Source organism: Solanum pennellii, chromosome 4 (genome assembly GCF_001406875.1).
Source record: "Solanum pennellii chromosome 4, SPENNV200".
Lineage (NCBI taxonomy): Eukaryota > Viridiplantae > Streptophyta > Magnoliopsida > Solanales > Solanaceae > Solanum > Solanum pennellii.
The window spans coordinates 76,731,883-76,746,299 of NC_028640.1; the positions used below are offsets into that span (position 1 = coordinate 76,731,883).

At 32.7% G+C, this 14,417-nt stretch overlaps 2 protein-coding genes across 3 annotated transcripts; one reads left to right on the top strand and one right to left on the bottom strand.

Annotated features, from left to right (window-relative positions):
* Nucleotides 1-159: 159 nt before the first annotated feature.
* LOC107018220 (mast cell carboxypeptidase A) lies at nt 160-13,843 on the bottom strand. 2 transcript variants are annotated; one of them, XM_015218642.2, is made up of 11 exons: nt 4,789-5,208; nt 4,150-4,207; nt 3,930-4,040; nt 3,528-3,665; nt 2,747-2,816; nt 2,601-2,656; nt 2,212-2,337; nt 1,567-1,706; nt 1,174-1,246; nt 977-1,051; nt 160-712 (listed from the first exon to the last, which is right to left on the bottom strand). In XM_015218642.2, exons 1-11 carry the CDS (start codon nt 4,947-4,949, stop codon nt 401-403), a joined length of 1,320 nt encoding a protein of 439 aa, XP_015074128.1. In that variant the 5' UTR covers nt 4,950-5,208; the 3' UTR covers nt 160-400. The 2 variants fall into 2 exon arrangements, with proteins under 2 accessions (XP_015074128.1, XP_015074129.1); XM_015218643.2 differs by lacking the exon at nt 4,789-5,208 and adding an exon at nt 13,630-13,843 and having other exon boundaries at nt 210-712.
* On the top strand, nt 11,274-12,697 carry LOC107018221 (F-box protein At2g26160-like). Its single transcript, XM_027916447.1, has one exon. It carries the CDS (start codon nt 11,417-11,419, stop codon nt 12,530-12,532), a length of 1,116 nt encoding a protein of 371 aa, XP_027772248.1. The 5' UTR covers nt 11,274-11,416; the 3' UTR covers nt 12,533-12,697.
* Nucleotides 13,844-14,417: the final 574 nt, after the last annotated feature.

Genomic DNA, 14,417 nt, shown 5'->3' on the forward strand with positions numbered 1-14,417 from the left:
GGGTATTTAAATATACGTAAAGTTACAATATGAAAGTAAGTTTTGGGGACAAGTTCGAAGGGAATTTTATGTATTTTCCCTTTTTTATAAGAAAATACATTCGTGTTCTTACGATACAACATGATTAATTAGGTTCGAGATGAAACAAGAAAAAACTCATAGGACATGGCAAAAATCTATATTATCTATCCACACTCTCAACCAAACAATGTTAACAATTCAACATCAACAAGAGCCTTTCTATGCTCTAGCATTCTATAGAGAAACAAAGGAAAAAAGAAATTAGGTAATAAATTACAGAGCTAAAGAATATTTTGGCATGCCCTTTTTTTCACCTTCTAGCTCTCTCTCAAAACTGTCTAGCTAAATCTCAAGGGCAGCAAAGAATACCATCACAGAATCACAAGGACATAGCAGAAACAATTTGCCGGCCGCTCTTTGAGATTCTTGAACAAAACATAAACATCAGAAGTACAGATGATAACAAGAACAATCTAAAGTATGTCCTAATCTCCTGCATTCCCAGCTCGAGCACCTCCATTTTCTTCCCGTACCTACTTTTCCTTTCCATTAAATAACCATTCAGATAATCATCGATAGAGACCCATTTCTCAAAACCGGATCCAGTTGCATTTGGATGAAGTTCCTCAATCTGGACTCCACCCAAACTGAATAGCGTAAAAAATGCAGCAGACCAGTCGTTGAGAACTCTCTGCAATTCAAAGTGAATATGGCTGAGTGTTTGACATGACAAGACACATAGCAAAGATAATGCATCATCTACGAAATGTCCCCTTCATGCATTTTGTGTGAAGGTGTTTGATTGTGTATGGAGTTAAAGAATTTTATGGCTACAAAATCATGTTATTAAGGGTAAAGTGCAAAATTTAAAGTTAAATTGTTTCAATCATTCTTTTTCGGAACAGACTAAAAAGGAAAGAGTATTACATAAAATGGAACAGAGGGTATAACTTACATTAAAAGTAGTGATGTCAGTGGGATTGAACATCTTAAAGCAGTCCTTTGACGAGGCCGTGCTATCACCATAGATCTGCCAACCAACAAATGCACGCATCATGTATACATTATTGGACATTGGATTATCACTAAAAAGATGCTTGACATTGAGCAAGGACTTTACTGTATATTGATTGATAAAATGCAAAGACAAACCTCGAAGGTGAAAGACATGGGCACTCTTGCAATATCATACATGTAATCAGTTGCTGTCCCGTGAGCTAGATACCTGAATAAGTGACGTAATGTTATACTTGAGGTAACGAAAACTTACATCTAATACATAATAAGGAAATGGTGACCCTAATATCTACTTCAAACAGAGAAAGGCATCAGATGTGCATGTTTTTCATGCCTAACATCGTGATGTGACTTTATCATTATTCTTTTATCCATAAGTGGCTTAACATCTCTATTTAGCAGTAACAGAAAATACATTCACTGCTAGATAAACAACAAGCATATTGCATATATCTAACAGGAATACACTTATGTTCCCTTCTCAAGCCAAGTAGCTAAACATAAAAGTGATGAGTAAGTGATACCAACCCGACAGAGCCTCCGCCAGATCCAACCAAGCAACGATCATTCAGCTGAAAACGATTCAACTTTTCAAGCATTAATCTCATTCTCTGAGAAGGTAATCCTTCCGGAGTCGTGTTCTTGTGATCATATGGCATAAATAGAGCCTGAAAAAAATTACATGAACAGCACAGAATAAGTATTTCTTTCACAAATAAACTAAAACGGATTATTATTCTTTATAAAAAAATGAAGAAGATAATTTCTGTGATCCTGAAATTTGATCCTTAATATACCAAAAACAGTAAAACGTCATAAACATGAAGAAGACAATTTACAACTGACATACATCTATTTGGTTCACTTTGACCAGTTAATTTATGGAAGTAGATACTCACAAATTTTCAAATGAAAAGATGGTTAAATTTGATCATCCTATTGTAGTTTGAATTCATGACTTTACCTAAACAAGATGCGGAGATCAGGCACAAGCTATAATCTATTAAAAGGAGCTGCAACTTGCAAAATGTCTAGGAGAGTCCTACAAGGTCTCCTCTATGCCCTAAATTTTAAAACGAGTTATGGGGAAAGCTTGTAAATGGTATGTTTTATATATGCAGAGAAGTTCAGAATACAAACAGCAGCAAGACATACTAACAAAAGTATACTTGCCTCCATTCCAGAATGCACGTTAACCCATACATGTGGTTCAAATGATGCACATATTTTCCGCATAATTTGTGTCTCGGGCTCACTAAAAGGGGCGGACCCAGGATTTTCTTCATATGGATCATAATCCTGAAAAGTAAAGATCAAAGGGACAAGAGTTGTATAAGCACATAGCTGCATCAGCTTGAACTAGTAAACACAAACAGCATATACACAAGATCCAGTAAAGCAATCCTAATTTGGTCCTTAGTGCAAATATTACTTAAGCACCACCAAGATGCATAAGTAACAACCTATATAAAAGGAACACAACCTGTCCATACACCAGTAAAGAAGACACACATGATCGAAACACAATGAATCGTCTACTAATGGCAGTCTAAAGAACAAACCTTCTCTTTCTTGCCCCAATCCACACTCCAATTCCGATTAAGATCAACTCCTCTTCCTGCCAAAAAAAAGGGTTGGAAATAATTTTCTTGGTACTTCTCTATAGAGTCAATTTCTGTGATCAGACTAGCAAGATAAATAGCTATACCATTTCTTCTTTCACAGAGATCCCCTGCTTCTACAAGTTTACGCCCATTCACATTCTCCATTGGAACAACCTGTTAGACGGATAAAAAAGCATTCCCCAGTAACATTAGTTTAAAAGAGAATTTGGATACTCTTTAAAGTGATAAAGATCTTTGATTCTTTATCTATTTACAGCCCTTGGCATACAGTGAACTAATTAATTGGGTGAATTTTGAATTTCTATACCAGCAGGACCTGAAAGATTTAAAAAGCAAACAGTGACTAAAACGAATTTACTGAGCCGAATGAACAACCTGCAGCTAGAAAACAACTTGAAAGATGTTTACTGATGTCTGACAAAACAGAGAAATCAACAAGCTAAAATTTGAGACAACGAGCTCTCTCTATGAGAGCTGTGTGAAAGTTTAATCTGTCTCTGCCCAAAAAAAAAAAAAGTTTTGCATTGTGCAGGGAAATCTTCAGAAAATGGCTAATTTAGAATCTCCTAGACAAACTGCTTCAGTACATTGGAGGATGGGATAACAAAATCACACCAACATCAGCAGGTGTGGACAATGGAAGAACCTTAAAATAAAAGAAGTTCTGCAGGATATTTTTGAAGGGTACTAAAAGAGCTGAGGAACTAAACATTTGAAGAGGGGATGAATGTAAATATAGATCCTGTTCAATTAGGAGTGGTTAAAATTTTTCTGATTCAACAACTTATAGATTCATAAACATATACATGAATTATTTTCACCTTATTTGACTGTGAGTTCCAAATAGACTAGGAGTTAAGTTACCTTTATGACAAGCCTATCAAGCGTGTTATTTAAATTAAGTGGGTATGCACTGGATAAGAATTCCTCTTCACTTAAAATGGAAAGAATCCGCAACGCAAGCTCCGTAGTTATGAGCTCCCTCCCATGCTGCCCAAAACTCTGGAACACAAGCAATTTATCTGTCAAAAACACCAGCAATGACCAATCTGAGATTTCTAACACTAAAGACCAAATCAGTATAATGTCTGGAAAAGCATTTTCCCAATGTCTTTTCAAAGATACCACTCTACTTCCCCTCCTCTCTCCTTTTTCCTCGTGAGTTAACTATCTTAACTAGGAAACCCTGGGAAGGTAATACAACATATATTTCCATTCTACAGGACATGAATAAAGGTAATAACGGACCAAAGAAAGTAAACTTACAAGAAGGATCTTAAGCTTTGACCTGTCATCACAGTCTTTCTTGTTCCGGCAATAAGTAACTACAGTCGTCTCTGCATGATACCCTTTGTTTTGAGTGGAAAATGTCTCCATCTGCATAAATATGAATTAAGTTGAGATATTAAGAGAAGATGCATATTTCTGTAGTTCCAATTTTCCCAAAACAAAAATTTAAAAAGGTATGAGATAGGGGAAAACTCACAGAGAGCTTGCTTGGGTGTCTATGGACCAATGATTCTATCTCTTCCAACAAAGCTCCCCTAGAAGACACCATAAATTAATGTTGAAAATTGAAGCACAAATCACCTCCCATTTCACAGTAAAAACTAAAGCCGAAAAGCAGTAGAGCAAGAGGACCTTTCTTGATCCATAACATATAAAGTTCAGCAATCAAAATTGAGCCTCTCATACAGCCTTAGCACACTAATATCTATAAAGATTCACTTCATCAGTCAAATAAGATGTTAAGCTACTCACATTCATTAACATCACCAATAATTCATTGTGAGCTAGAACCTCCTACCCCAACTTCATTAAGTTCCAAACCAATCTGTTACACTCAATCCTAAATCAGTTCGAGTCGGCCCTATGAATCCTTTATAGCCATTAAATTCCGAAAATACAGAACACTGATGCAAAAAGAAAAGAAGAAAGTTCTCACCTTTCTTAATATAGTTCTATCAAACTTGAATTAATTGCACAACCTTTCCATAAAAGTTCATTTCCACTCTAAGTAATTCATATACTAACCTAATTACAACATTCAATAATCCTAGTTACCACAAATCACTACCCACATTAGATCACAAATCGAAATTCAAAAAAAAGATCAAATTTTTACCTTGTATGATAGAGATCGTGATTGATGGGAGTAATAGGAATTTGCGTGGAATTCGAATTTCCATTTACAAACGAAGAACACAGAACAATCAACACAACTCCAAACAAGACTAATGGCGAAACGGATGAAGAATACAAACGCCGGCGACGACGCAACCCCATTTAAATTACAGATAAATACACCAACATCCAGGATTTTTGTTGTTTGATTCAACCCAAATGTCTCTTTTTTCTCGACTATTTCAAATCTTTTTGGTTTCTTTGACAATCCCAAAACTTTAAAAACATAGGAATTGTGAAAGAAAAGATATGCCGGCAGTGATGGGGAAGAAGACGACAGTGGTCAGGGCGTCGTTGATTTGTAGAGATTCAACGGCTATGATTGCTTGGTCTTTCTTCTCACCATGTTCCCATCATTCATGATCCAATCCACAATCATTGTCTCTTTCTATTTGCCTCTTTTGGGGCAATTCAGTCAATTGCTATACTCTTTGCATTATTTTTTGTTGAGATACTAGAAGTTAAACTTTCTTTTTTAACAATTTCACATGTGAACTATTAGGTGATTTGCGTTTTTTTTAATTAATAGGCCTAATGAATAAATATATTTTTAATTTATATGTTTTTATGTTTAAATTTGGTATATATAAGTAGATATTCAAATATATGTAGAGTTGAACAAATACACACATATTTTATTTAGTGTCGTATGTAAGATCCTAAATAGCGACATAGGTATATTATGTAAAACGAGATATATACGCATTTTTTTTAACTTTATATAAATTTAATTGTCTCTTTGTGTATACCAAAAGTTAAAGGTCAATTATCAATTAAGATAAAATAAATAACATATTTATGTATTATATTAACACAATAATAATAAATTTTCTAACATAGCAAGAAATTTCTAGCTTTAGTTTTTGTTGGAAATCTCCAATACTTCTAATTTTCATGCTTTACTTTTTGACATGGTCAGTTTGACTCATCTTCGAGAAATAAAAATTGAATATATCAACTAAATATTTATAATTAAAAGTTGAATATTCAAAAATTGATAAATGATAGTTTTCATTTGACAAATATATATATATATATATATATATATAAAAGTGATTCTTTTACGCAATTATTTGTTGGATTCTTGCCATTTTAATTATCATGGTTATTAGAAATATATAAATAATAACAACTTCCTCACTACACTAACAATGACCCCAAGTTTTTTTTTAAAAAAATATTGAGTCCCTTAGCATTCATTTGATGTGCTATATAAGAACGGCTCACTTGTTAATATATTATGAGCATTTTTTATATTTTACCATTAAAACTCGGATAGAGAAAGTTTCACGGTTGAGCATCCATTTAATATCTATAAAAAAAAGATATATTAAACATTAAAAACTTGAAAAATTCTTTTCAAATACTAAAATAGAAAGAGTTGAAAATGAAAGGCATAAAACGAATTTAGTGAAAGCGGTTTATGAATAAAATTTGTATCTTTTTATTTATTATTAAAATTACTATATTACCCTTCTGTTTAATTTTATTTGTCCACTATTTTTAAAATATATGTATTTATTCGTTCATTTATTACTTTTATATAATCAGAAAAAGATAAATATTTTATCTTTTAGAAAAACGTCATGTCGTTAAAAACTTGAAAAATCATAATAGCATAGAATGAAAGATGCATAAAACGCATTTGAAAACATGATTTATGAGTAAAATTTTATGTCTTCTTATTTATTATTACAATTACTATATTATCCCTTCCTTCTAATTTAAGTCATCCATTATATTTATAGTATATTGATTTATTATCTTTATAACATCAAGAGATGATTATTTTTTAGATTATTGCCTTTTTAATTATCATGGTTATTAAAAATATATACATAATAACAATTTTATCACTACACTAACAATGACCACAAGTCCACAAGTTTTTTTTAAATATTAAGTCCTCCCTTAGCATTCATTTGACGTGATATAAAACAGAAAAGATCAAAAGACCATAAATCGCGTCCCATAACCTATCATAAGGGTATTTTCGGTATTCTGTCATAAAAAGCTCGGACATAGAATCGATTTAATATCCATAACTCATATACAAGTTTCCCCTTACTTTTTATTTTTTAACTAAAAGTCATTTAAGTTTGACTTTTTATTTTTGATCGAAAAACTACGTTTTTTAAGTCAAACCAAACGAACTCTTACTTTTGTTTTTTAATTTATTTTAAGTCATTTTTGACCTTATCAAACATTTTCTATCTTTATTTAAAATAATTTTTGACTATTTTAAGTTATTTTTTATATTTGTCAAATTTGTTTAGAAGTCAAAAATCAATTCAAAAATAAATTTGATCAAATTAAGTCAATCCAAATACCCTCTCATAACTGATATGTTGAGCCAATAACATTTCAAATTAGTTGAATCGAACGGAACCAACCACATACCCAAGCTAGCCCACTTACGATAAGAGTAGATTTTGGATCTAAATTCAAATGGAGACAAAATTGTGTAAGGACTTGTTTTCGTGTGATCTTATATGTTATATGTTTGAGTTGTAAAAACAATTACTAATGCTTGCTAGTTGACTGTGTACATCACATCCCTTGAGATATAGAGATGCTTTGTGCATTGAATTGGCTCTAAAACCCCTGTATCTATCTCTTCTCCTTCAAGTTCTTGTTATCTCTTGTGGTCCAATGTGGTGCTCTTGTATATGTCCATTCAGTAGTATTACCATTTTAGTATTAGCAATTGTTGTTCAATATTTTTTATGTTTGCATTATCATATTGATTCTTTATTGCAATTACAGAAAAGAAATAAAAAGGCTACTCATTTCAGTACTATTAATAAGATGTTAGGAGGGAGAGGAAATATTTGAACTTAGTTGAAGTCAGCCATGAAATATTTACATGTTTAAGGCCAAAGACTTCATCTTGAAGTAGTAAAAGAGCTAGGGTCTACAACAACAACAATATACCCGATGTAATCTCACGAGTGAAGATGGTGTAGGGGCTAATTATAACACCAACACCTAGTGTAATATTGAGATCTGTCGAGTATAGAGTGTACGTGGAGCTTACACCTACCCCGAGAGGTAGAGAGGAAGAGGGCTAGGGTCTATTGAAGCAAAAACTAAGAGTTCTTGATTACCTACTAACATGTTCATTTCTTCTTCATCCAAAGTCACCCATGCTTCAATTCCATTACCACACCTATTTGATTCCATAAGTATAATAAGATTCATGAAAAATGAACACTTTGAACTTATACTACTCACCCATATTGGTTTTCCAAATCCAAAATCTATGTCATAAAATCCAAACTTGCACCAACTACTAAAACCATAGTGATTTGCACCTTTTGAACAAAAATCTCCAATCTCCTTAAGAGACTTCCTCATCAAACTACACCCTTCATCGCCTCGTAGCCTTTTAACATAACCATCATCGATCCTCGATATAGATTTCCTCACTTGATTCACCAAATCAGCCAACTCCACATAACGTTTCACGTTATTTTTTTTTTGCACTAGATAACCAAATAAGATTACCAAGAATGTTCTCTGGTAATGCTGGTGTTGCTCTTTTTCTCAAGTTCACAATGTGTGTTAGCAATGAATTAGACTTCTTATTAGAAGCTATTAAACATTTCCATATGAAAGATGAGACAACCTCAACTTTAGTAGGATATTTAATATGTGCACTTGTTGACATTCTTTTAAGGTTGTCAATAGCAGAGTCATTAAAAACAAACCTTTTTGTAACAAAATTTCCTTTCTTGAACATTGAACTCCACATTATCATAGATGTCTCTCTTAACCACAATTCATCAGATGGAAAAAAGTAATTAGCCATTAAATTAGGACATGTTACTAATCCAGACCAATTTTTAAGAAATGTACTAAGTCCTGCTCCATCAAGAACCTTATGTGCTATACATAAACCAATTGCAATTCCACCACATTCAAAAACATTAATTTGAATGTTTGTAACATAATCTCCTACACCTAAGACCTTAAAAGGAGGTTGACAAGGAAGAAATTGACTAATCGATTCGAGGTTTGGTTTGTTTAGGTATTCGATTAGATGACAATTAACATTAGTTGTAACATAATTAACTCCTTGATCATTGCAATCAATAGAGAGTTCATCTCTAAACCTCCCTGCTAGGGGATAAAAGGATGACAAAGTTTGAGCTAGTGATTTCTTTAACAATGATGATTTTTCGCGGAGTTTAACGTCGTTGAGATTGGGATAAAAGAGTACAATTGGTGCATAAGGAGCTGGGATAAGTTGATCTAAGAGACAAAGATTGAATTTTTTGAGGTGTTTTGGTGTTGGAGATGAAGGTTGAATATTTTCTCTTGAAATAACTTGAACTTTCATCATATTTTGGCTTGTGGAAAAGTTGAATAATTGGAAGAGCTTATAAAGATAATTTTTTTTTTGTTTTGGGAGACAATAGATGCTAATTAGCATCTTTATTAAACTTTGTCATATACATAAATATTGAAAAAGGAATCATTAATTATAGAAATCTTAGAAATTATTAATCTCTAGATATAGCTTTGTTAATGGTCTATGGATAACAATGACACACTGATAATCACAACTATGAAATAAAAATTGAAAAAGCACCATTAATTTCTATGTAAGATTGATCTAATTTGTGTGCCTCAACTTTTAGGTATGCGAACAAAATCTTATATGAAAAAATAAGTTATTCTAAAATTGTAGATAATATAACACTTTTTTATATAAATCGTGCGGATTGTATCCAAATCGAAATGTACCAAACAACATGACAAATTGCCGCTGCACTATGAGCAAACTGCAGAATCTGCATTAGTCTTACTCTTTGGCAGTATCGTTAGAGTACACTAGAAACTACATTTATTAATTATATCACTAATCCATGAGTGATTAAGAAAGATTTGGTACTTATTATATAAACAACACAAATATTTTTTTTGGGGAAAATTCTATGTTTCTTATTGAAATGGAACTATTATTAATGTTTGATTGAATTCAGTTTCGTTTTATATAGGTTGGAAAATGATCTTTATCCTCCCTTAGGTGTGATTTTTTTTGAACTCTTTTAATGCGAAATGTTTTGTGCATCAAACTGTCTTTTTTAAGATACTAGTTATTTGTCTCGTCAATATAACTTTATGAATACATTTTAATGGTGAATTTGTTATATTATTCAACTTATGAATTCAATAGATATATATATATATGTTTTAATTTTGACATTTTTTGTATATATTCATGTATATTAATTTAAAAATATCATACAAGATTTGATTGAAGAGATAACTATTATTCGAGCTATGTAGAATATATTTTTAGGTTCAATATTGTCTCTTTTAATTGAAGAGATAGCTATAACATTTACAATATAATATGTGGGTATTGAATTATTTTTATATTATGTCTCTTAATTGTCTAGAATAATTAAATCATATTTTATAAGATATATTTGTGAGTTATGAACTGAACGAACTTATGTCTACAACACTAGTTTAGTAAAATTTATGCGACATAACTCGTTAAATTATGTTATATTATGATACGAAAAATATGAGCTTTTTATCTCGTAATTTTTTGTTTTAAACTACTTTTTTTTTATTATTATTGTAGGACACAAATTAAAGAACATCAATTTTTGAGGGCTAAAAGTTAAAAGACACCACCCCAAAATGACATATGGGCCGGGTTGCCCTTTTTGTGCTTCACATTTTAGTTGGAGTGAAGCCTAGTCATATTTATTTTACCTATGATTGGACATGTTTGTTCTGCCAAAGAGAAACCATTCAATCCTTGAATCGAGGTATTTCTGGTGTTAATCCTGTATCACCGCCGATTTGGGTTACCCCATCATTCTGATAACAAAACGGGTCTCCACTTAGCTACATTACAAGTAGAAGTATAACTCTTTTAATTGTATACTCTCTGAATGGTTTTGGTCTGTATGCTAAGGTTGTCTATGAACTCAACATTGTCTATTCATTTTGAATGTTTTAGTGATTTGGTGTTGGAGATGACATTTTCTTTTCGAAATGACTTGATATTTCATCATATTTTGGGTTCAAATCTCATTAGAGGCATGAAAAGATGAACATTCTATCGGTGGATGGTCAAATTATACGACCTTTCTTAAGAAATTGCATTTGTTATTGGACAATAAATTAGTTGATTATTTTAACGAACTGCCACTTAAAATATCATAAATCAAACCGACCAATAATTTGAACGGTGCTAGGAAGTATGAGTAATCTACTAGTACATTTAGAAAGCTAAGTATAAGATTGAGACTTGAGTCTCATCGTTTCCAAGAATTTTCTCTAAGTGATGTGTCTATACGCGTTAAGTTATTGTACTTTTTTTTTCTTTAACCAAACATTGAATATTTCTGATAAGATATTTAATGAGAAAACTAGCAAGACCGCCGTTTACTTTTTGTTTCTTGGTGTACAAGAGTAGTAATTGGCTTATATATAGCCGCATCTTGATGTAACACAAAACATATTATCTATCTTCTTGTGTTCAAAATGATTGAGTTTATTTGTTCAAAATGATGTAGGAAGCATTCATACCTTTTTCTGGAAGTATGGCGAACTGGTCGGAATTTCCATTGGAACTACTTGAAATGATAGCAAAGCGTGTTACAGTGATGGAGGATTTCATTAGATTTGGTGTTGTTTGTAAATCATGGGGAAGTGCTGCTACCAAAGAAAATTTTGATGTTTTAGTGCCACAAGTTCCATTACTTATGCTGGCTGCTAAAGGGGATGATGATTATCGAGAATTCTACTCTCTTTCCAAGAGGAAAATTTCTCGCAGAATTTTCCTCCCAGAAGCTAGAGGGAAACTCTGTTTACCAACACAGGGATGGCTTTTCACGGTGAACTATAGAGCATTTACAGGAGAGATGACTTTGTTGCACCCTTTCTCACGCGTCCAAATTCAGCTTCCTCCGCCTACTGGCTTGACAGATCAGGAATCAAAACGTCCCTATGTGACTATCAACCATGTTGTATTATCTGCTAGCCCATCCGTAACATCTGACTATGTTCTGATAATTTGCTATGGTCGTCCTACCTACCGTTTGGCTCTTTGGCGACCTGGAGACCTCTGTTGGACCAAAATTCCTATTCTTGAAGAAACTTATGCATATTACCATATGATCCAATACTTCAATGGACAACTTTATTTCAACAAGCGGTGGCTAGTTTCAGCTATTGACATCCCAGAGCCTAGTAATCCTCAGCCTATTGTGAAACAACGAGAGGTTGTTCAGATGGTGGGTTTATCGAATCACACAAACCAGTCCGCTCACTTTCTCATTGAAGTTTCAGGTGAACTATTATTTGTTCAACAATTGATGATTGTGAAAGATGTAGCAAATGTGTCGAAGACATATAAATTTCGACTATTCAAAATAGATGCAATCAAAGGAGAAGCAGAAGAGATAAGAAGCTTGGGAGACAAAGCAATTTATGTGGGATGTAATGCATCAATTGCCATAGACTGTTCCAAGTTCGTTGGAGTGAAACCTAATCATATATATTTTACCTATGATTGGACACGTGTGTACACCGAAGGAGATGATTCAAGAGAGATAGGGGCTTACAATGTCGAAGATGAAACCATTGAACCTTTCAATCAAGGCATTTCTGGTTTTAATAATGTATCCCCGGCGATTTGGGTTACCCCATCATTCTGATATCAAAATGTGTTGAGCTTTCTCTGAATTGTTTTGGTCTTGTTTGTCTTTTATATGTTGTTTGATGCAAAAAACAGTTTGTTGATCTCATGTGATCAATTCTTGGTTGTACAAGTTGATTTGGACACCAAATATTATGAAATAGATTAGACGTTTTCTCTTCTATTGCATTTGACATTAACTGTTTCTGTATTTTTTTATATTTCTTTATCCACAACTTTTTCTTATATAAACGAATCTAAATTTGATTTGTGCATGCACAAATTAACAAACAGTAATTTTTACTATTATCTTGGAAAAAAATCACAGAGTATGTTTTCTGCTTTATTTGGTTACTACAATTGCCTCATTTCAGCTTCCCTTTCGTTGGGATGAATGATGAAACTGACTCGATAGAGAAGTGTTGAGTTTCAACCAACACAGGAAGGATTAATTAATGTTCAGGCATTGCGTATATTACTACATATCAAACACTTCTAATTTTAACAGTACTAAGAAAATTAAGCATAGAGGACTTTAAAATATAAAGTTGCAAACTAAACTGTCAAAATTAGTCTGAAAACTTATGGAGGAAAAGCCAATCCATAGTTCAAGTAAAGCTCATGCACATGTAATCTCGATAGTCTTGAAACTAATTAATTATAATGGCAAACGATTACGATGCAATGCAAAACAAAGATGTAAGAGGTAGAATCAACAAGACTAAAGTATGTCCGCATTAGGGATTTAAATCATCACACAAGCACAAACACGACGCGAGTTATCTTTAGTCAATAACAAAACATGATTCCATAATCAAAGAGCAGCTCAAATCAATAAAGTTTTACATACAGGAAGAGATGGATAATCCAGGAAAAATAGAGCTGAGCAGATGAACAAATCAATGACCGAATATGAAGTTAACTCTCGACAACAAATCCTAACAAAAATACTTGAAAGCTTTCAAACTATTTTAAAACGAAAGCTAGAGAACAACTGGATGTATAGATTCATTCATATTGGTTAATAACACGGAATGAACCATATTTCACATGAATAGCTAAATAGCATGAACGATGAGCAACTAACCAAACGGAAAATAGAGGGAGGGGTAGTACCTTTTTCCGGCCAGCGTACTAAGCAAATCTCCGGCAAGTTTTAGTTAGTAAGTAATTGTTGTGCTCCAAAATGCCTAAGTCCTCCTCTCCTTAAATAGACTGATTTCTGAGGGGGGAAACGGCTAGATTTTTTAATTGCTATGCCCTTTTCGAGACAACAGTGAAAGGGGGAAATTGTTGCAGGTGTACGAATGTGCCGTTTGGAGACGTTCGTCTTCAACGGCTGGATTTGGGCGAAAAGGAAGTGGGCCGGGTCGTCGAGTATCGCTGTTGTACGCTGATGTTATTTCAATTGGGCCTGGGTAATTATTTGTTGAAGGAATCAATGGGCTGCTGGGAATAAGAATTTGGCCCAAATTTTCTCTAGGAAATTGATCCAACAAGTTCCCAATTTGAAGGCAACTAAAGATTAAATAAAATCAATTAATTAATAAACTTCTTAATCTTAACAACAAAATAAGATAATTAAAAAAATATATAAACTATTACTTAAATCAAACTAATTGACGAAACATTTAAGTAAAATTAAAATATTTTTGAGACATTGAATTGCATTAAGTATTATAAATAGAGTTAGACGTTTCTCTTGTATTGCATTTGACATTGAGTAGTCAAACTACCGTGTTATAGTTGACTCTTGTAATTGAACGTGCTATTAGTATGAGTAATCTACTTAGTTAATCTTCAATTTAAAAGTCATTAACGAAAAATTCTTTAGTTGCTATTAATTAAAACTGTTTGATAGAAACGCCACAAAATTCAAATGCTGGATTTTTGACGAACTGTTT